Source organism: Falco punctatus (assembly GCF_963210335.1).
Source record: "Falco punctatus genome assembly, chromosome: 6".
NCBI lineage: Eukaryota > Metazoa > Chordata > Aves > Falconiformes > Falconidae > Falco > Falco punctatus.
Genome location: NC_137585.1, coordinates 83,123,033 through 83,146,401, shown reverse-complemented (window position 1 = coordinate 83,146,401; position 23,369 = coordinate 83,123,033). Strand labels below are relative to the sequence as shown.

The 23,369-nt window shown below is 38.5% G+C and overlaps 2 protein-coding genes across 10 annotated transcripts; one reads left to right on the top strand and one right to left on the bottom strand.

The window, feature by feature from the left end:
- Positions 1-671: 671 nt before the first annotated feature.
- ASB15 (ankyrin repeat and SOCS box containing 15) lies at positions 672-19,228 on the bottom strand. Of its 9 annotated transcripts, none has more exons than XM_080393940.1 (10): positions 17,449-19,228; positions 16,370-16,615; positions 9,682-9,823; positions 8,015-8,146; positions 7,461-7,619; positions 5,179-5,424; positions 4,377-4,548; positions 3,431-4,001; positions 2,724-2,877; positions 672-1,243 (listed from the first exon to the last, which is right to left on the bottom strand). In XM_080393940.1, the coding sequence occupies exons 2-10, from the start codon at positions 16,418-16,420 to the stop codon at positions 1,071-1,073; spliced, it is 1,800 nt and encodes a 599-aa protein (XP_080250066.1). In that variant the 5' UTR covers positions 16,421-16,615; positions 17,449-19,228; the 3' UTR covers positions 672-1,070. The 9 variants fall into 9 exon arrangements, with proteins under 9 accessions (XP_080250066.1, XP_080250067.1, XP_080250068.1 ...); XM_080393941.1 differs by having other exon boundaries at positions 18,267-19,228; XM_080393942.1 differs by having other exon boundaries at positions 16,370-18,422; positions 19,091-19,228.
- A 64-nt stretch (positions 19,229-19,292) lies between these two features.
- Positions 19,293-23,269, top strand: NDUFA5 (NADH:ubiquinone oxidoreductase subunit A5). The gene is made up of 5 exons (XM_080393980.1): positions 19,293-19,456; positions 19,978-20,022; positions 21,586-21,702; positions 22,418-22,483; positions 23,044-23,269. Exons 1-5 carry the CDS (start codon positions 19,436-19,438, stop codon positions 23,143-23,145), a joined length of 351 nt encoding a protein of 116 aa, XP_080250106.1. The 5' UTR covers positions 19,293-19,435; the 3' UTR covers positions 23,146-23,269.
- The last annotated feature ends 100 nt before the right edge of the window (positions 23,270-23,369 follow it).

Genomic DNA, 23,369 nt, shown 5'->3' with positions numbered 1-23,369 from the left:
CAGCAAATAAGGGGAAGTTCTGAAGAACAGGGAGACCAATGCAGGGCGTAGGGCTGAAGGATGCTTCAGCTGACCCCTTTGGTTTGAGTGATAACTAGCTTATTTCTTAAATTACATATTTAGCTAAACTCTGACTATGCCCTATGTATTCCTGACATCTACCAACTGAAATCCTTTCTTAGGCAGGTTCTTTTTCTTTTTTTCCCCCAAGCTGGAAGGGATGGTACAACAGCAACAGGGGTAAGTGCAATCCACTTTTAATAGAATAATTTACAGACTATTTAATCAGATGTGTTTTTCTCTAGACATGCAGAAGCACACTGTGCCAAGCATATTACAGCATGACTGAGGGCGGTGTTTAGTCTGAACGAAAAGTGATCTGTCAAAACTCTGTAGGATCCACAATTAGAGTTCTGACATTGCAACATTTCTCAAACAAGGGGATATGCAGCTCAATTGCCTGGTTTGTTTGTCCATCCAAATCTACTCTGTCTTTAAAACAGCCTACTTAAACATGCGGTACTGGCACACACAGCAGTCATACTTGGGAGCAAACATGGTGCAAAAATAGCTGAAAAGAATCTTTTCAGTGTTTTGTTTATAATAGGACCATGATCTTCAAAGTAAAAAATGTGCAACATTTCAGGCCAATTATATGACAGAGACATGCGTTTTTTCTTTGCCAAGGTAATTTAGACATTTATTTTCTTTTACAGATAAACTACTGCCACAAACTGAGAGCAGCAATTATCTTCTTCATTGTGAAGTCCCATCATGAAAATTTTTCTTTTATCCTTTATTCATCCAAATTCCCATTTAGAGTGCACTGTTCTACATAATTATTATAGCATCCTTATTCTGATTTTAGCCTGTATTTGGATAATACAATGTTGTGTGAAAAAATGAGCTGTAATGTACTAGCTTTGAAGAAAAATTTGTTCCCATACAAGAACTATTAACAAGTATCAGAATGTTGTGAATGCGTATGAAACACTAAGCAGGTCTTTAGCTAGTAAAAAATAGTGAGGAAATGCATCGCATTACAGACTATATGCAATTATTTTAAAAAACTATTCTAGATTTATCCCTTTTCCATACAGATCATATTCTTTGTATAGGATATAGTTCTTGAGAACTGGTGGAAGTGGAAACTTCTTCATGGATGACAGTTTCTGGAGTCTCCTTAACCCCAAGAGTTTACGTATTTTCAGACGACAAAGATGTTTCAAAGGGCGAGGATTATCTAAAAATAGCAAGAGAAATATGGTGCAAAAATCAATGCCATTAACATTCTCGGTACATGCTCTAATAAAATTAATATCAAAATCTATTACCTTGGGGCATTATTGTTTTGTCACTTCTGAATAAAATAGCATTCTTTTAACTTCAGAGTTGTGACGATACACAATGCGCTATGAACCAAACTTATTCGATCAGATATCTGCTTAATATTATTGTCTCACTTTTGGAAATACGCACACTGTACTCTGTCTCCAAACCACCCATCTGAATACCTAAACCAGGACTTTATTCAGCGTAATCAATGGTAACTGATAAACGATGTCTCCTTTCTCTAGGTGCCCCTTTTAAAAATTGCATATTGAGGCCGGCCATGGCACCTCCCATTTCTGCTGTATCAGTAAGGCACCAGGACCAGACCTTAACATGCTTGGGCCTGCTGAGTCTTCTAAACAAATACTTCTTATAAGAGTTTACATCAGTCAAAGAGCTCAGTTTAATTTAGCCTTCCTGAACACAACAAAACTGTCACCATACCTGAAATACCAGTAGTTAAGACTACCAAAGTATTTGAATGTTCCTGTGACACTAACAAAAAAGGAGTTCCTCTGCATGCCAGTGTAAAATACTGAAACAAACTGAAATACAGGGTACCAGTTTTAAACCTAAATATTTTGGGTTTTGACAGCTGATGTTAAAATCAGATTCTATTTAAAATAAATAATAAAAAAAGTAAAATAAAATTAAATTATGCAAAGAGAATGTTTAATACATTCCCTAACAGGTTTGTTTAAATTAAGGTGGGTGAAACCTATCTCTGGTGCACAACTCTGGTGTACACTTCAAATGTAAAGCATACATAAGAAATATTATTCAATTACAGTATTAATAATGGCAACTCTAGATGTCTATCATGTAAGTCAAGAGCTAGGGAATGATGGTACACAGATTGTGATGGCACACTCATTGTCAGCACCTACCACCTTGAACATAATGGGATCTAAAACACGCTCTTACCATCATCTTTGAACAATTAATAGACTTGAAAGATCAAGGGAGCAAAAAGGATGGAAGCATGAGCAATATTTGTCAATAAAAAAAGTTGTGCACCATAGCTGTGCAATGACTAGTGTCACATGGGTTAATGAGGAGTTTGAGAAGTACCTCAGTAGTCATGCTCAACTAAAAGAGCTTCCCACACAACAGTGACATTTCCTGTGACATCAGTTCTCACCAGCTGCATGTTTGCTATATTCCAGTCCAATTAACTAATTTATGACCAGTGGCAATAGGTAAAGACCTGTCTCAATCTGAGAACTGGGTAACAGGCACAACCTTATTCTTAGCTAGTACACATTTGGACTGCTGAAACACTTTGGGTGAGTGTGACTTGACAATACTGTGACTTGACTGACAAAACTGATAAGCAGTTAAAGTCTCCTATAATAAATCATAACATCATTAACTGGAAGTTAGATATTTACCCAAAATCTGACGTATCTCTGTCCATTCTTTCTGTGTTTCTAAGACAAACTTAATTTTTGTGCACAGAGGAACATAATCCATGTAATCTATAAAAATACGAACCACTTTTCCTGCTAAATGTTTCAACCAAGGAACAGCAATAAAGTCACAGAACTGAAAGGGAAAACATATCAAGTCATAATTTCAATATCTGTGTAGAGGAATGCCAAAATAACACATTTTAAAGCTATTACACGAGATAATTTAAACAAAGTTTTAGCAATGACCTTTAACAGTCAAACTGATGTCTAGGTAAGTTACTTAAAAGCCATTTTCTTCCATGCTTAACCTTTGTAATCCTTTAATTTGTCTGAACAGTCCTGAAGGCCAATAATTATTGCAACATTGCTTTAATTTATGGCACTACTTTGTTCTTTGGAAATGTATCTACTCCGCTGGTTAGAATAGGAACAGAAATTCCAGAATCCTGCCTCATGATTTCTCAAAATCTCTAATATATGAACCCCAATCTAGAACCACTCCATGTACATAAATCTTCCCTTTCTCAGAGTAGAAACTGAAAAGTGGCTGTTTTATTTTTATGGCATTTTAAAAAAGGATTTTGCCAGTATGTTAATCTTAACCGTGCATAATAATCTGGAATGTCTCAAGTTGGCTAATGAAAGAGTAAAGTGAAGAGAAGGAAGGAAGGTAGGTATATATTTACAGGATTATCCTTTATTACAGAAGAAGTCCATCCGGGGAGAATCTCTTCCTCTGGAGTTGACCACACAAAAGAATTTCCAAAGATATCTTGATGCATACAGTCAAAACACATCTCCACACTATATCCGTGATTGAGCAACAGCCTCAGCATCACCTCATCATTCAAAGCATACTGAATGGCACTAGGGAAATGCGTGTCATTAACCAACATAAAGTAGCAATTGACATTTGCTCCGTAAGATAGGAGCAGCCTTACAATTTCATGGTTGCCAGCTCTCACTGCCACAAGAAGACAGTTTAAAGGGTCCTTGTTTGGATTTGCCCCTGCTTTGAGTAATATTTCAGTGCAAAGAACATCATTGTTAGAAACAGCAAAATAAAGTGCGGTCTTCCTTTCATCATCATAACTATCTGAAATGTGTTCAGCCAAGAGAGTATTGACATCAAAACCACTCTCAATGAGGAGCTCTAGACACTGCGAGTTCTGGCCATCTGCTGCTGAGTGTACAGGGCTTAACCCACTTTTCTGGATTGCAGTTTGGGATGTGACTGGAATGAGATACTTCAGGGCCCTAAAAAACAGTGAATAAAACTAGTTAGGCATTGCTTCCCTGCATGAAGAAAATGACCCCCGTCCAGCTATACGCTGAATTACCAGCTAAGATACTTTACACAAAACGATCCAAACACAGAAACACCAGTTTTGAGCACTGTCAAACAGGACCTTGTATTTAAGTTGTTTCAGTGGTTTTCACTTCTAAAGCATGTGTTTTGCATTTTGCTTTGTTTATACTAAAAAACACTTAAAAGTTAATTCAAACTAATGTAGCATAGGCACTTCTGAAATAAATGATCTATACACTTGCAAGTTTACTACAGTGGTCTTCAACGTGACTTTGCGCCACACTGTACCTTAAAGAAAATGTAAAGCCCAAACTCATACTCACAGGTAATGCCCCTCGTGAGCTGCTTTGTGTATGGGAAGCAGTCCTGCCTTATTAGGCACATTGCCACTTCCTCCATATTCCAAAAGAAGAGCTATGCAGTCTGGATTCCCTCCTCCGGCTGCTTCAAACAGTACTGACGCACCATCATCTGCTAAGGCCTGGACATCTCCACCTTGAAGGACACAGAGTTTATCATTATATCCAAAGTGATTTGCAGATCATCATAAAAACAAGCCCAGAGTACTTTCCTCTTCATTTTCAGATGCATTTAAGTTAAAGCTTTAGTAAAACAAGAAATACTTATTGTGGCAAATGCAAAACTCAAAAGGCAAAACAAGAGTTGGACAGATACAAGTTCAAATGCTCACCTGAGTGGGGTGTGCTTTCACTGTAAGTGTAACTGAGGATTTTCAAAGTTCTGGCATATTTAAAAAATACTTCATTCCATTAATCAATACCAATATATACCAATATAATACACAGAAGGGAGGAAGGGAGGGGAGGGAGGGGTGTAAAGAGAAATGAAGAAGGGCAAGAAAGGCATGCATAGCAGTAAGACCCTCCTTGACTGAAATGGATTGGTATCAACTCTGCCACTCCTTTCTCATGCATTATGGAAACACGTAAACATCGCTCCAGTCTACCAGAACACTCATATATGCTTCCTTTCCTTCCAAGAAACCAAATCTTCTCATTCATCAGTAGTCTTTCCTTCCTTTCCCATGACCACTCTAAACCACTTCAGCAACCAGGCAAGATGTATGCTAGTGCAGAGCTGTTTCCCTTTTACCTGACTACATACCTTTATGAATAAGATGCTCCAGCACATCACAGTGACCATATTCAGCAGCAACACCTAATGGTGTTACTCCATATCCATCCTTAAGGTTCACATTTCCACCATTCTTCAGAAGAAGAGCAGCGATGTCTTTTCGTCCTTGTTTTGCAGCTTCATGCATTGCTGACCAACGTTTTACACACGGCTGGTGGATACTACAGTTGTGTTTAATCAGAGTGGATACCATCTCAAAAGAGCCCCTTCTTATAGCTTGAAGATATTTTAAAAAGGAAGAAAATAATACAATTACATTTCCAGGTATGTTGTCCTGAAAGTTAAAGGCATCTAATAAGTTCAGTGAAGTTTTTCCTTGTGTACTGATAGGAGGAAATTAAAAAGGTTTCCAGTCCTCTGGGAATTCAATTTACTGGAAAATAAGCAATAATGTCAGCTGCTTGGGAAATCAAGGTAAACCAACACAAGCTGGAAAATACGTCAGTCTGGAACACAGAAGGCAAAAGTAGCACCACTTTGATTCTGAGAAGGCAGAAGCAGATGTATCACAAGGAAAGCAACAATTAATATAGTATTCAAATACGGTCCTTACTTCTAAAGTTGGTGCAAACATTACAGGGACCCCAGAAAATTCCACCTGTGACTTTGTCACCTGGTAACTCTATTCCTAGTGTGTACTCACTGGCTGTTCTCTGCCAAAGTACAGTTGACACCTGTCATACTTAAAGGCCACATTCTGCCCTTTCGAGATTCCGTGGTTTTCATGGGTAACTACATCTGCAAATTATTTACATATAAAATAGTGATCCTGATTAAGAGTCTAATTTTACTTCTGAACTACACTCTGGAATAGCAGATCTCTCTACCGACTGCTGGGGCAGCTGCAGGAGGTAAGTACCGTAGGGTTAGCAAATTTAACTTTTGTGAATGTCCCATTACACAAGTAAGAAGGCTTTTAAGAGGCAACAGTCTTCATAATTATCCGCAATTGCTTTGAAGTAGATTACTACCAAATGTACCTGGAAGCAGAAATCACCCCACTAGATAGGTATTTCTTCAGCATTTACCTTTCTACTGAAGAGCCCTTTAATCCAGAGCTTTAAAATTAAAAGGAGCAATTAAATCATGAGCATCATCTATTATTGTGTTAAGCACCAGATCCTCTATTTCACTGAGACTAAGACTGAAATCTATGATGCACAACAATATGTACATCCACATTTTCAGCACTAAACGACAGAAAAACATAAAAAGCATCACATAAGCTGTACATAGCTGACAAATCTAATTTTCAGGAGTTTGTATAGAGAAACATTTAGGAAAATTAATTGTCATTACAAGGGGGAAAGACCCTTTTCATAAGCTCTAGTTAACTCTTTGCAGAGTTCATTAAAAGCCAAGGCTGAAAATAACTTAAATGTGTCACAGACTTACGATTACTGAAAAGAGCTGAAACAATGCAAAGCAAAACATTGTAGAGGAACCCTCTAGAAATGCCTCAGTGCCTTAAAATGTTAATATGGTAATCGCATCTGATGGAACAAAAATTCAGATAACTGAATATTTTAACACTGATTTTTTTTTTCTCATTTTTTTTTCTCAAACTGTTTTAATTTCACAGATTTCTTTTCCTCAGAAGAATGGAGATGTTTTGACATTCAACAGAAATTAGAAGCTAATATAGCTAAATTACTCACGTATGGTAAAGCTCATTTAAGTCTACCAGTAGCATAAAATCTTCCAAAGGAATCACCTTTCTTTAAATTGGGGTATTACACAGAAATGCAGCTGAAGCTTATTTTCAGTGCAAGAGGGGAAGGAAATGAGATGGGAGATTTTGACACTGAAAATACCTGCCTACCTCTGAGGAAATCACCTGATAAAGATAAAAATCTCCAATAACCTCCAGAAAACACACATTCAGGTTAAAGCAACAGCTTATTCTTGTACCATACTTGTACTTTAAGATTGCCAAATAGGCTGGTAAAGGTCTTATGCACCTGAAGATACAGAGAAGGTACCTTGAGCAAAGAAATACATGCCATTTTCTTAGGACCAGTCCAGCAATCACCTAAAGCATAAGGAGCATCCTTAAGATCAGCTCAGTGATCACTTAAAGCATAATGAGTGCTGAACTGAACACTGGGTATGTTTCACCAAGAGCTGGGCACTTAGTTTCATCTAAAAAGATGACCAGCATCTAAACCACACAAGCCAACAAGAGCACTTGGGTGAGTACTTAGCACAAGGGAAGCACTGCTTGCTTAAACCTAGGGAGAGGAGGCAGTTACCGATCAGAAGTGGAGTTTCTCCTTTGTCATTTGTGGTATTGGGCCAAACACCCTTTTCCAGCAACGTTCGTACATTTTCCACAAAGCCAGCTTTTGCTGCCAAAGTTAATGGCGTTTCTCCATCGCATGTTTTGTACTCCCACATTGTTTTATAAGATGCTAGAGGTGAGAGAAGGTAAAACAAAATTAAAGCACAAGGTTGTTAACACATACACATATACCAGAAACCCTTAAATGCTAAGTCTTTACAAAAAGTACTTGTAGTTATGTTTAAATTAACCTAACTAATACTGCCAAACATGCTGAATCACTAATTTCTGCTCTGTCTGAACAAAATGTTAGAAATGTTCCAAGTTCTTTGCTGGTATAAATTGATGCAACTTTCCCCAAAAGAAAATTTGCCTGAATATTTAAACAACATAAGCAAGATGCTCCATGGAAGATTTGATCATTCTTTTTTCACTAAACAGTTCTAGCCTGCTGTTGTGAATGGCTGTTTATTGTTCTATGGTTTTTTGCTGCTCCCCTTATCTTGTGGGATATTTTTACTTTACCATCTAAAATGACTTCAAGTATTTGCTGAATTGGCTGGGCTGCAGCCTCATGCAGTGGAAACCACCCTCTTTCATCAGCTTCATCCAAAGCGTATTTCTGTTTCACAAGTTCTTGGAGCCCAAATACTTGACCTTAAAAAATCCAACAGATAAATGAGATGCAGTTGGGAAAATAACATACGGAAAGCTCAGTTTTGCAAAGGGACTATTTAATTTTAGGGTTTTTACCTTGCTTTATGGATGCTACAATTTTCCTATTTTCCTCACTAGGTGGTACAAAACTATCCAAAAAAGAGCAGAAAACAGAAAATATAAACAGGAAGTAGATGCATTATATTATTTATTGAATATTTTCCATTAGGTCCTCATCTGAGCCAACTTTCCTTTGAATACATATACTACAATCTTGATTAGCCTTGTGACCTCCTAAGTTAAGTCTGTTCTGTGGACCTTCAGAGTATCCAAAGTTCTCAAGTTAGATGCAATTCCTGTTGCGGGCTGACCTGAATGAACTCCTAATTTGGTGAAGAATTCTGACGCAGACTAAAAAACTGTATTTATCCCACACTACAGAAATGAGCCCTTAAGATTCAGAAACCTTAGACAGCAAGTAAGAATGAAAATGAATGAGAATCAGAATGTCAATATTCACTAATGAAGGAGAGTTTGATGATGTCAGTGGTACCATTTTCCCTAAAAAAAAAAAAAAAAAAAGAAAAGAAAAAAAGAAAAAAAAGGAGTTGCAATGTTTTTAAGAATATCATTTAAACATCCATGAGATTGAATTTAAATGCTGGTGCCTACTAGTTCCTTGAGATATTTGGTGATAAAAGCATATTAAGAAATAAATCAGATTTAATGATTTACAAAAAAACCCAACAAAAAACAGCCAAATAACAAGAGTACCTGGTGGCTCTGCCTGAGAGCCTTCAGTGACAAGGGAGATTCCAGTCCTACAGCAGGAGCCCCATGAGGGCCCAAACCTTCACGAGAGCCCACAGGAAATGAGGAAAGGTTAACAGTCCCCCAAGACTTACAGTTCTATGTCCTCCCATCTTACACAGGGCAATCTACAAAATGTATTTATGGGACTACTGCTGAAAACCTTCTGTGAAGATGAAGTTCAGCTCTGTTTGACACATACACTTTTTGTAAGAACGCGAATGGCCTGAAACGCTAAGGGAAGTACTGTTTAGCCAAGCAAATCTCAGCTCCCTAAGCTCTCATCACCCCACGTAGCTCAGCTGAGCCCCACATTTCTTAATCACGGGAACCACTCTTAACCGTAACATTAATGTCACATATGAACCCTCACTGGAACATCCCTGTGGGGTTTTTGTTATTCTTCTGGTTTGGATTTTTCTTGTACATGTATGCATCCGAGTGCACAGGGAAAGCCTGGGACACTGTTACAATAACAGAACAGATAGACTACTAACAAATCCAAATCCATTGCCTTTAAGGTTTGAGGCTTTAGAAATGTTTGAGAAAAACAAAATCAGCATTTCTATTCTGTTTACTCTTTGCAATCATTCCTTCAGACAGTGCTTCACTGACAGGCGTAACAGTCTGACCTGTTTTAAGCATGTTAAAAGGCAGTAAATATCCATGTATCAAAACACTGTTAAAATATGGATAATCTCTAACATACATTGAATCGATAGTACCTGTCATTATAGCTGGAAGACACTGGTGGTTTGGCCCCATTTGATTCTTGAATGCTAAGCTGTATGGCATATTCAGTGAGCAGATCTTCAACCAAATCTTCTCTTTCATCCATATTTTTTTATGGTGAGCTATAATGATGAGCTGTTTGCAAATACACACAAAAATACACTGCTAAAGATCATAAGGGTCATATCTTAAGGTATTTTTATAATAAAATCAGGTGTTTCCATAAATTTCTTTTACTTTAATAATGTTTTGGTGAGTTTATTCCTATTTAAATATGATTAAATTCCTGTTTAAAAATGGTGATAGAAAAGAAAACAACCCTGGAAACATTTAGTACTAGACATGCCATTTAGGAAAAGCTCTTTTTATTGTTCACATGCTACATTTGTCATCTACAGGCAAATACTGGACAATCTGTGAACCATAAAAAGACACTTCTCCTTTTTAGAAAGCTGTGGTCATCAAGTCAGTGAATATATGATTTCCATAAAAGCATGAATAATGAACAGTAAACAAAGTCATCACCTCATGAATTATTCCTATCAAACACAGGCATTTCCAAGGAATTCATGAACATAAACACATACATATACATTTAATAATTACAGACACAAGACCCACACAAATTGTCTGAGAATTATTTACAGAGAGGGTCTGCAGTTCAGAATGAAACACCCGACCAGCTCTAAGGGCGATCACACATTGCACTTATTCAGGATTTACACAAAAATCAAATTATTTTAGAGAAACTCTGAACTGACTTGACTCATGGGGAAAGCGCATTTTTCCCTGCTTCCTTCAGCCAGAGCAGCACTGGCAACTGATACAAGGTGGATCCACCAACCAGTGCTCTTTGGACGTGGGATTCCAGTATGCGAAAGTCCACGGCATGGCACTACAGTTCAGGTGGTGACATGTCATCCAGCTGTTATTTCAGAACTCTACTGTCTTTCAAGATTTAAAATGAGACTTATAAGATGGGGACAGACTTTTTAGTAGGGCCTGCAGCAATATGAAAAGGAATAATGGTCTTAAACTAAAGGAGGGTAGATCTTGACCAAACATAAGGAAGAAATTTTTTACATTGAAAGTGGTAAAACACTGGAAGAGGTTGCCCATAGAGGTGGTAGATGCCCCATCCCTGAAAACATTTAAGGTCAGGCTGGACGGGGCTGTGAGCAACCTGATCTAGATGAAGATGTCCCTGCTCATTGCAGGGGGGTTGGACGAGATGCCCTTTAAGGGTCCCTTCCAACCCAAACCATTCTATGATTTTATGAATAGTTTTCAGCTGTAACCTGTATTAACCTCTCCTCTCCTGGAAAGGGATGGATGTTTTCTCAAATAAAAAATAAGGGATTTGAGGGAGAGACAAATCAAACACAAAAGCTACTTTACGTTAATATAACAATGTGCAAGATTTTTGGAATTCATGGACGAGTGGTTGTATAACAAAACTTTACAATGGCCTTGTGTCATTATTAATTTTAATGATCAGTAATATATTATTAAAAAAACCCCACACCATAAACACTTGCAAGTCTTCCTTTATTTTTACACTGCCAAGGTATGGTTTGTCAAGGCAAGCTAAGGACTTTGGAATCTGCACTACTTCTGCAGTCATGAAGTTTAATGGACAATGACGGGAGTTCAGTATACAAGCCCAGGTGATGGTCAAGCCATGCCAGAATTATTTTCAAGGTGTGAGAGCAGCTGGAAGGCTCAGTGTATTAGTGACGGACTATGTCAAACCTCTGAACTGTACTTACCAGCTTAAATTCAGACTGTTTGTATCACCAATTTTAACTGTGGCTTATGTTCGCTACGCTTTTTGCTGGTGATATCACATCAACCGAATGCCTTGCTAGTAAATTGTAACTATAATGGGATGGTCAGGAATATTGCTCTTCACAACATCTTCCTGTAGGTTCCTGAAGTGTACAAGGTAGTATTTATATATCATAAAAGATACATAACGAACAAAAACTTAATACATGCCTAGCTGTTGCTACCCAGGTTTTAACATGTGGGGTCTGGGTTTTGCCAAAGTTTCTCTGTTTGATTCAATCTTAGTGGCTTAACATGTTTATCCTTAAATCAGACTGGGGACACCAGATGTTGAATTATTTTTAAAAAAAGTTTTAAACTACTCCTCCCCCAGTTTATAGAGTAATGTACTGTATCTACCACACAGAACACTTTATCTTCATCAAAGTGTTGCACAAGTATTAAACAATTATACTAAGCATCTGTAGTGCGTTTCTTACAGAATGGCATTGTGGGGTGTCCTAGTAATTTTGCAAATAGAGAAGGAACATTGTAAAAATTATTTGGAGCACATTTTCTGAAAATGATCTTCAAGGGAAACTGTTAACCAGATTTCTTTTTAGACTAATTTCTGCATTGCTCCTGTAAATAGTAAGACAACCAAAGTACCACAGCCAATATTATAATCCCATCCACAAACAGTTTACTACTTGGTACATCATCATAAAGCATGTAAACCAAAAGTAAATTACTAGGGGTTTACAGTCAGACTGACTCAGAAGTTAAAGGTCTTGGATTCAGATTCCCATATAATAGAGTTTCCCACTTCTTTCAATATGTACTGGAACCATGGCCCAGGTTTTTAACTGCAAGGATGGACAATCTGATGGGAAGTGGAAAAAATATCTCCACTTTAGTCCCATTTTCTCTGAAGAAAAAAATATACAATTTTGGCCTTAACTGCCACCTCTGACTGCAAAAATCCTCCACAAATAATAAATAAAAAACCCGAACTCACAGACACATTTTCAATTGGGTCTTATAAGAATAGACTAAACTTTTACATTGCTCATAAAAGACAATGCTTTTCTGGAAGGTTCTCTGTTCCTTTTGTGTCTCTAATCAAGGCTTCAGCATAAGAGTCTAAAAGAAGATTTCACACATAAATTCGACTGATGAACTGGTCAGCACAATGCAGACATACATACTAAAATCTTTCACATCTTGCATAATGTTAAATCTGCCGCATATCATATTAATGCTTACAAGTTCTCAAAGTTACGTTCTGGCATACTGAAGTTTTGCTAAAACTTCTCATGCAATAAAGATGTCAGAAATTACTGAGAAAGCTGACTGACATCCTGTTGGACAGGATGAACAACACAAACTTCTCCATAATTCTAAAAAACAATGACAATGATGTTCTGAAATTCTTACGATCAAAACTAGCTTAGGAAAGCCTATCAAGTTTGTTGCAGAAAAAAGAAATTAAAAAGAAGATGGGGGTTTTAAAATATAGTTTGCTTTATGCAGAAAGGAAGGCATCCCATGTCAAACTTCCAATGTGTAATACAAAACACAGCAACTTCAAAAAGTTAAACAAAACAAAGCAGCCAATCATCTTTTCTTCCTAAATGCTGTCACAAGTTTCTTATTAACCAGAATGTAAAATTCTCATCATCAATAAGGCCGTGAAACTGAGCCTCTCTTCGTCATCTCTTGTTGGCAATGCACTTCGCTGACATGCGTGAGAATTCTGAATTAAGGTTCTTCTGTGCGTTTTTCTTCACATTTTCATAAACCCTTTTCTAATTCTGATAGAACCTTAAAGCTTCCATCATTTAACCCACAAATACACACTATTCTGATGACTGACAAACCTATTAGACAACAAAGATAAAACCTCTCCTGGACTAGCAGTTTTAGAAGTGTATCTCAATAAACATATCTACAACCTCTTCCTGCCATCAGCTAGAAGGGAAGTTCATTTTAGAATACATTGACATTTCACTGGCAGCTGGGATATGCTCCTAACGAGATCAAACAGTTAATTTACATAAGGGAACTTATTAAGGAAAAGTCTGTATCATCCATTATCTTGTTTCCTCCACAACAGCTTAAAGACAAACATAAGCTACCCCCCCTTTCTTCACCTTTCGTTTTGAAAACCCTCCATTTGAAGACTTCATGCCATTGCTGAAATTTTTGAAGCATCTTCTTAATGAATCATGATCACCTTATCAGATCCACATGGATGGATCTTCATGCCCTGCAAACTCTAATGAAGTTGCTGTCCTTAGGAGAACTACGACTGAAAATTATTATATTACAGACCATCATATTGTATTTACCCTACAGCCTGAACCAAAAAGACTCCCAAAGACTTTCACAGGCCTGGCCTTAAACCCTCGCACTGCAAACTCTGAAAAAAGGCTGTTTTGGTATATTAGTGTCTTTATGAAGATGTTCACATATGGTTTAGTCCTGTCAGATGATCAATACCCTCTGACATCACAGATTCCAAGAAGAGTTAAGAGCACAGAGCATCTTGCAGGATAGTAATTTAGTAAGAAAATCCTTTTATTTTCAGAAAAACGTATTTCCTTTCTACCTCCCCTTTCTCTCCAAAAGATCTGAGGAAGAAATCAGTTTAAGGTCATCATAGAAAAGCATTTTTTTCCCCTGGTCATATAACTTCCATACCCATTTAGTCAGCCAGCTCCTGCTTTGCTGTATTCCCCAGGCTGATTATGCCACAGGCAATGTAAAGCTCTGCTTGAACACAGGCTTAACCAGAAAGTTCTCAGATGAGCAGTATTTCAGGATGGTTACGTGTACTGTTTTCAAATTACTTTATCCCAGAAGAATTAATAATATATTATAAAATGAGAAAGTTGGTAAGTTAGCAAGTGACTGTAACATGGTTCAGTAATTATAAGGCCAACAGCTCACCACAGCACAAGTGCTGGACACATTGCCAGGGGTCTATACGTGCTTCGAGAGCCTGATTTGCGATATCACTGCTGGTAATAACACTGTGCTGAGGTGACAAGGTCCAACTGAAGCGTGGATGTTCCACTAGGATCACAGTGGAATATAACAACATGGCTGGTACACTGAGCAGCAGCAGAGACACCCCTGCTACATTTATGTGACATGGCAATGACAACACCAAAAACCTCAGCAGGAAAATCTTCCACTCAGCTATGGAAATTTCACAATTACCAGACCCAGGCACTAGATCACTAGAAAGAATTGCAAATGCTTATTCTAAACAAGTTTTACTTTTTGTACTACCAAGAATGTTTCCTTAAACAACATTTTGAGTAGACTGATATTTTTCTTATATTTTTTCCATTTATGCCTGAAAAACTAGGTATTACTTCTTGCTGTTTTCCTTAAAAAAAAAAACAACAATAAAAACCCAGCAACTTTTGGTCTCTTACAACTAAGTTACTGTTTTTTCATTGAAAAGAATCTGAACTACTTGCTAATCATGGAAATTGCATCTTTCCTTGGAAAGAAGTGTATCAAGCATTCATCACTTTCGAAAACATAAGTATAAAGCTAAAGTTACGTGAGTGTTAATGTTATTCTAATTTCTTATCCTTAAAATAAACTAGACAATCCTAGCTTTGCTCTCTATAAATAGAAGGCCTTGAGGCATGCAAAGAGGTTATTCATAGCAATAAAATAATTAATAGCGGACTAAATTTGGACTCAGTCTATTAAATATTACAGTTTTAAACTACTTCTCTGTTAGTCTAACTGGCGAGCATACCATATATTCTCACCTTTGCAACCCATTATCTTGCCACTGTTACTCTGGGGCCTGCATTTTGAACAGCCAGGAACAGTGCCCTGCAAGCTGATGTGTCCTGTGATACTTCTAAAATTAAATACCCAGTTGCTAGACAAATTAAGGTCTGACCTTGTACAACTGTAACATAAGCAGACTTGACCCACAGGAAAGTATTACACATGACTTCTCTAAAATCTTGTCAAATGTAACACGAGGTCTAGATGGTATAATAAGATTATCTGTGCCCTCATTGGTTCAACAACTCTCATTAAGAAAATAAATTATTTGCCAACTTAGTCTCAAGGGTCACATTAACAAAATCTGGTAACATATTTACATAAATTAAAACAAATCTGGGAAGGTTTAGCCTCTAACTAGTCATAGATCCCACCATATCACATCAGCAAACACTAAAGTGTCTCTCTCTCCGAGGCTGATTTGATGCAAAGCTTTATAGATTCCATGACAGCCAGTTATAGTACTTATTTGACTAGATTTAATAACTTCAAATTGGACAAAGAAGCAGGAGGCATGGCACCACAGACAGCAGTGATGCAAAAGCAGAATAACCCAAACGAAGCCTCAAGAATAGCAGTACCCGGTAAATTAAATCACAGGGATGGGACGAGAAAGAAGCTGGATACCTATCACTGATGCAATAACTGTCTTGTTTTGGTTTTAACCAATTACTTATTGTCTTTACCAAAATAAACAGACAAGAAGGAAACAAAACAAACCAAAACAACAAACTTCCAACTTATCTTTAATTGTTCTGATGAAATGAAATGGTACACTGTGAACTCTTCTGTGCCCCATGATTCACTTGCATTTATAGAACCATAAAACTGTAAGCTTAACTAAGGCACTACATGCATCTCATCTTTGGACACAAGATCAAGAAAACCATTTACTGATGATAAATAATATTCATTGCAACTTCTTTTGCCAGTGCAACTTAAGTAAGTGTGGCAAGCCTCCAAAAAAAATCCAACACAGTACAACAGAAGCAGACAGAAACAGTGCTGAGACACTGCTCTACTGTTGGCTAAGAGATAAGAACAGAAATATACCTAAAGCATAAAATAAAGAACACAAATGTTTTAATTGCTTACCTTGAGTTCTTTCATTTCTTTCACATAACCAGGACACTCCAAATAGTACATATCCACATTACAAGCACGGCATTGTTTCGCTTTTCAGATATTTTTAATAATATTTTGCATTGCTATGTACACGGTATCTGATTCTGCTCTTCCAACAGCTACTAGGTATAAATCTATCAGTCAATTACGCTCCATGCATGTAAAGCCAGAACAAGACTCTTGTCCAGATACCAAATCGTATGGCAATTTGCAAGACTTCGCAGTGAGAGAAATTCATTGGTGAGACAAAAAAGGGAAGAGAAGTCACAGCTATAGCAAGGTCTTCTTAGGGCACCTACGCACTGTATATTAACACACAGGATAATATTCCTAACAGAGTCACCACTGTTAAACAGATAATAAACTGTGATATGCTTCGTAGGTGGTTTGGGTTTTTTTTTTTTTGAAAACCAGGTAATTGTTGAAGGTACTCTAATAATATTTCTTAGGTCTTGGGAACTGTTATATTTTAAAATCAATTATGCACTGAAACAGTTTGGCAATTTGTGGAACTTCCTGCTGCATCACTGCTGGATTGATTTCATGAACTGATTCATCGATATGGCTTAGAATTTTTCATTCTTTGTACTACGATGGGGCAAGGACACCTACATGCTTGGGTTGTCTAAACAGATGGTTAGAACTATTGTCTGATGCTAACTGAGCTAATCTGGTTGAAGATGATCACCAGGCATAGAACAATTTGTGCTGTGGTCAGTTCAGTCAGGAGATAGATCATCTGGCTGGACCATCACAGAGAAGGTAAAAACACAGGGATGATCCAATAAAAAAGGCAGAAAATTTTAAATAATGTAATTTTAACAGTAAAGATTCTCAGTGCCTCAAAAAGAAACTCCAGATCTTTCTGACATGATGTCCAAAGTACACTCTGAAATGGAGAAGCACAAACTCTGAATTCTGACAAAAACTGTTTTAATCACTTTGCTTTAGTTACGGAATGGCAGTAGTTCATGTCTTATTAATACAAGATCGGCTTTCAGGGAGAACTCTATGATATTCTGAAACTTGAGTTTGTTGGGTTTGCTTACCAGGTATAGAAAAGAGGAGCTCAAAGGCAGGCCAAAAGGATTATTAAGAAAAATGTGTCCAGAATAAATAACACAAAGTTACAACACAATTATTATCACATCTTACACACTATGCAAAATTCACCTGTTAAATTAGCAGCTAGGCTATAAAGATCTAAACTTAATAGAAGCACAACTACATCTTCAAATGGATGTTATGTTTATGTCCACCAATAAACTTACTGCTCTTTTCTCCCGTTCTATCTGAAGTCTCTTAATAGTCTGTTTTTGTCAGTATTTTACAGTAATTTTTTTATTAACTGATCACATTAACTGAAAAATTACCTACTTGACATATTCTATTACAGTGATTCTTATTTTTGATTCTGCAGTTAATCAGCTACTTTTAACACAATTTGTCAAACCAATTGCACAGCTAAAATTTGTAGATGGTGTATGCATGCTTCATTTTATTAAACAAATTCCAGAATACTTCTGGCTGTTCTCTGAGATAGAAAATTACCAACCTCAGGAACACCTGACTGATAAATACATGCACATACAACCCTTTAATATAATAACTTTACTAAAAATACATAATATTCTAATTGTTTATAAGCTTCTGCCTTATTTCTAAATTAGATCCTATTCCCAGGCATAAAAGTGCTTACTATTACACACTGCATTAGTTATCAATTGGAAGGTACTTATTTTTTACATGTATGTTGCAGAAAACTAGAATTCATACTAGAAACTTCTGCAAACCCTAAACACACTCCATAAAAAAATGAAGGAAGCTGACACATATTCAAATCACATTTACTACACCAAAATCTCACCTTGAGTGGACATAAACAGCTTTATTTCCAAGTACACATCAGACAAAACTGCTCTCAGCAGCAGCCAAACATACTTCTGAAGCTTTAAGGATTGCCAATTCGTCTAATGAAGCACAGCTTTGAAATAAACTCTGAAGCTTGGACTAAGCTTAGAATCTGCAAAACAATTTAAAAAAATAAAACAAAAACCTATGAACCTGTAACAGATTGGAGAACTCGTTACTGGCAGCTAGCTACCACTTGGCAAAAACAGGTGCTTTTCAACTACTGTCACCTGCCGTACAGAACACATCAACCAAACATGTACTGCATTTTTACTAGAAATGTGCTAAAAGTCTAAATGCAACATTTCTGTGCGACACATTTCTAGTAACAAACCTTTCAACAGATTACTCCTCATGCAGAAATTTCTAAGTTCTGCAAACTGATCACAAGCTGTCTTCAACAATTTCGTCTAGACAGCTTCCCTAACAGAACACGCTTATATTTAAAAAGGAATATTCAAATCTATGTAAGTACAGCAAAGCATGAACTGTAGCGTACTGCTACAGCATACCCAGCCCATCTAAAAGCACTGGGCTCCAAAATTTGGGCTGCCTTCGGATCGGGGACCGCTCCTGACCAAACACTGCGCACAGGCCGGCCTGTGTCGGTTTCAGGGAGAGGTGTGAGGGGGCAGGCCCTGCGGCCTGTCCCCAACACGGGCTGCCGCGCCGGCGAGGCCGGGCTGCGCCCTGCCAAGGCTGGGCAGTGCCCGCGCCTGCCCTCCCCCTGCGGCTCCACAGCCAGGGCCCAACCGCCTCTCCCCCACAGCGCCCGCACACCACACTGTCAGGCTTCCTTCAGAGCAGGAGGCCCCGCCGGGCCGGGCCGGGCCGGGGCCAGCCCCGTAGCCGCCGCCGCAGCAGCGAACGCTACCGCCCTCAGCAGGCCCGAGCAGGCCCCGCCCCCGCAGCCCTCCCCCCGCCTCCAGGGGGCGCATGCGCCGGCCACGCCGCAGTCCCAGCGCATGCGCGCCAGCCCGGAGGTGGCCCGCCTCGCGCTCTGCCCGCCGGGATCGAGGCCCGTGCGGCTGCGGCGCACGCGCGTTGCGGCGCCCTCGGCCGTGTCCTCCGGTCGGTGCCCGCAGCGCCCGGCGGGTGCCCGTGCCCGTGCCCGGTGGCGGAGCCATGGCGGGGGTACTGAGGAAGGTGAGGCGCCGCGGGCGTCCCCGGGCCGGGCAGCCTGCCGCGTCCCCGTCCCGAGCGGGGGGCTCGCCTCTCCCCGCCCCGGCGGGTTCCTGGGCAGAGGGTGCCCGGGCGGCGCGGTGGGAGCGAGCGGGGCCGTGAAAGGAGCGCGAGGCCCGGTCCCCCCCCCCGCGGCCCACGGGGAGCGGCGGGCCCGGTGCCTCTCGGGGCAGCGGCGGCCCTTGGCGGAGGAGGCGGCCCCGCCGTGCGGGGGGCAGGAGGCGGGTAGGCCGCGGTGCCCCCCGCCGGGAAGGCTTTCCGTCGGCTGCCCTGTGCTGCCGGCTGCGCCCGCTGCGCGCTCTGCCGCCCTCGGCGTGCGCTGGTCAGAGCGCTGGAGTGTGTGGGATGGCGCGAGTGGGGTGGGAGGCAGAGGCTCGTGTCACAGAATGGTCCCTGTCGTGTGTATCTGGAGCCCAAACAAGATAATGGGATAGCATAGGAATAGATGCCTAAGTACGTTAAACGTGTTTATGCTCTTCATGCAGACCAGTGGGCTTGTAGGATTGGCTGTGGTTGAAAACCCTCATGAGGTACGTCATGCGTCTTGGACTGTACTTAATGGGAACTCAGTGAGATCAAAGCTTTTTGTTCATGTGTTTGCGTCACCAACTTAGTGATAAGTATAAAAATGCTCCAAAGTGATAAAGGAGGAAAACTAATTCTTTTATTAGTTTTATACCTTCAAAATTTTATTAGTTAGTTTTAAACCTTGAAAATAAAGGTGTAATTCGTATCATTAGGAGTTATTTTACACGTGTACTTTTTGTTGCATGTGCTGATTTCAAAAACCTTTGCGTGAGTACTGTTACGAAACAATATTTGATTCTTTTGTCTCCAGTGTGAAACCAAAGAACTCTTTAAATTCAGTTCTTCAGAAATGTAATTCCAACTTTACAGGCATACACATTTCTGCTGCCTCTGTTATTTTTCCAAGAAGTACTGAAATAACTTACACCTGTATTAAAGGCATGGGGTAGCCTTACATAGTAGAGGCTAACTAACCATGTGGTACAAAGTCACATCAAGGCCCTGTGATGGCAAGCACTACTGAGACTGGAATACTTCCGTGGTTCTTGGGAACCACATTAGGTGGCTCTTGTAGCAATTTAGTACTTGCTTTTTACCCCGTTAGGCAGTGTAAGGAATAAGCTTTCAGTAATTCTTTAATTTCTCTGGTTTGAAATTTCCCACTATGCAACAATTCTATTTCAGGTATGCTTTTGCCTCTAGTAGTTAGGGATGCTGTCAAAAAGAACCTTTGAAAAAATCATTATTCTGTACAAATGATTCTAGCTCAGTCTAACTCATCTGTTGTCAGATGCATTCTAGGTGAACTTACTAATGTTTTCAGTGATTTAAAGCCAAGAGTAAAGAAATCAACAGTGTTTTAGTTGAAGTATAGATTCTGTGCCAGTCCTCTTTTCATTTCCTGTTACTCTTTGCATTTCTTTGACTGCAGTATTGTTCTATTCCTATTATTCCTATAGGACATCCATTCTTCTTCAGTTGGATAAAGTTACCTAGTCAACATAAGGCCCCAAACCTGCAATTTCTTCACCACAATGTGGCCTTTATCGCTGCATTTAAATGCAACAATGAAAGTTGCAGGGTTTAGTTCAGTTTAAATCTCGTTGTCACTCAGAACTTTGGACCAGCATGAGGAGAAGTGCAAAAAAAATAATAAAATATCTTGTTAAACTTTGGTAGCTTATGTGCTTCTTTTTATCTTTCCCAGGCAATTTTTTTCGGAAAATGATGGTTTAGACAAGAATTTGCCTCATTTTTAGAAAGTATGGTTAGTGTTAGAGACACAGCTTTTATTGTATCCATTTTGTATTAAATGTACTTCAGATAGCAACATTTGTTTTTCTTTGAGGCATCTACCAGTGGAAACTTACTAGTCCTAAATCCCAGTCTTAACCAAGACAGAGTTCTGTGGTTCAGACTTAGTTATTTTGTTAATCCTACATTTCTGGGTTAAATACTATAACCCTCCATATTTTGTGTATAGATAGGTACCTAGTAAGTTAAACAGGATAAGAAATTAAACAATTCTACTTGTGTATTCTAAACATGTCTTGTGATCACTTCAGCGCCTGCGAATACTGTACACAAAAATCCTTGGTGTCCTGCAAAACATTCCCAAAGATGCAGCATACAGGAAATACACTGAGCAGATTATAAACCAGAAATTTAATTTGGTGCAAACAGTAAGTACATTGCTGTTTTATAAACATTACACATGAAAAGATTTTCAAGGTGACTGGCTGGTTTTTAGGAGTATATGTAACTTTCAGTGGTCAGTTCTGAACTAATTGAAGTTTTGAGGCTTATTTTTGTTCTTGACTGGAATATTTTGATGGTATATTAAAAAGAATTATTAATTTCTTACTGAAATTTTCTGTGAAAATTTGAAAATAAAGTTTTTAGAATGTTTGTAGAATAGTGGTAATTTTTACATGCTTGCCAAAAAAATGCATGTGCTCTTACCAGTGTAATATCTTAGACAAGCCTTCGACATTTTAAAAGACAAAATTTTGGTACATTAAACTCTGCAGTGCTGGTATTTTGTATCTATGGTGATAATTGGAAGGTTGCATATCATTTTACAGAGAGCTAACATTAAAATTTTCTTTCAATATGCATACTAAAGCCTTCAGCTGCTAATGCTTCTTTGGATCATTAAATAGTCGTTAAATTAATGAGTCGTTAAATAGTACTCGTTCTTAGTATTTATTGGGAGTTTGATGTTTGTTTTCCAGTAAGAAAAATGTGCAAGATTTCTTTGATAATGTAAAATGATAGAAGCCAGCTAATTTGATGGAAGATAGTGTGATCTGGTTAAATGATTGTTTTCATGCTTTATCTGGGCTTTCTACTTCTCAGTAAAACTAAACGTTTATTTATATGGATTTGAATACACAGGAAACAGATGTGCAGAAACTACAGGACAAACTGAATAGTGGTCACATAGAAGAAGTCATTTTACAGGTAAATTGGGGAAATTTAAGGTTGGGTACAAAAAGGAGCAGTGGTTTTCAGTGTTCCTTTGGCTGTTCAGAAATTTGGCAGTTTTCCGTATCTTCATTAACTGCAAAACAAGCAATCAAACAGCAAATAAAAATCTGAAAATTAATTGTCATGTAGTGTTTGGGATGGCCGTGATAAAACTGAATACAATTAACATGTTTGCTGTGTTATCCTTACATATATGTATACCTACATTGCTTCTTACAGAGTGTAAATCAGTGGAAAGGACAAAAGGTGATTGAATATCACTGGGGGATAATTCAAATAAGACTAGAAAATAGCTTGAAATTGTCTTTGGGAATGACTAGGTGAATGGACTGACTGTTTGGGTTTTTGGGGGCAGTTCAATATGTTTTTCAAAAACAAAACCCAAACCCCCAAACCACAGAGTTCCTTTTGGTTTTATAGATGAAAATTGTGGTAGCCTGTGTAAGATGTGATAATGAACTGAAATAGAGGTAATTTAATACTTTAGCAGCTGCATAGGTTTTTAAGAATTTGTGTATGGTGTTTATTAACAGGCTGAAAATGAACTTTCCCTGGCAAGAAAAATGATACAGTGGAAACCATGGGAGCCTCTAGTTGAAGAACCTCCTTCTGACCAGTGGAGATGGCCAATATAAATTTTCAAAACTGTGTAATCTCTTGAAAGTAAAAAAAAAAAAAAAGTTAATGATTAATCTGTTGTTACTGACAGTTGTCTTTAATTTAAAGAGACTAACTTAATAAAAACATGTGTTGTCCTAATGTCCACTTAGATTTTAATAATCTAAATACTGCTTCCTATTTCTTGCAAAAAGGGTTTTAAGAAAATTCTTGTCAGCTCTTGTGCAACCTATAGGGTTTA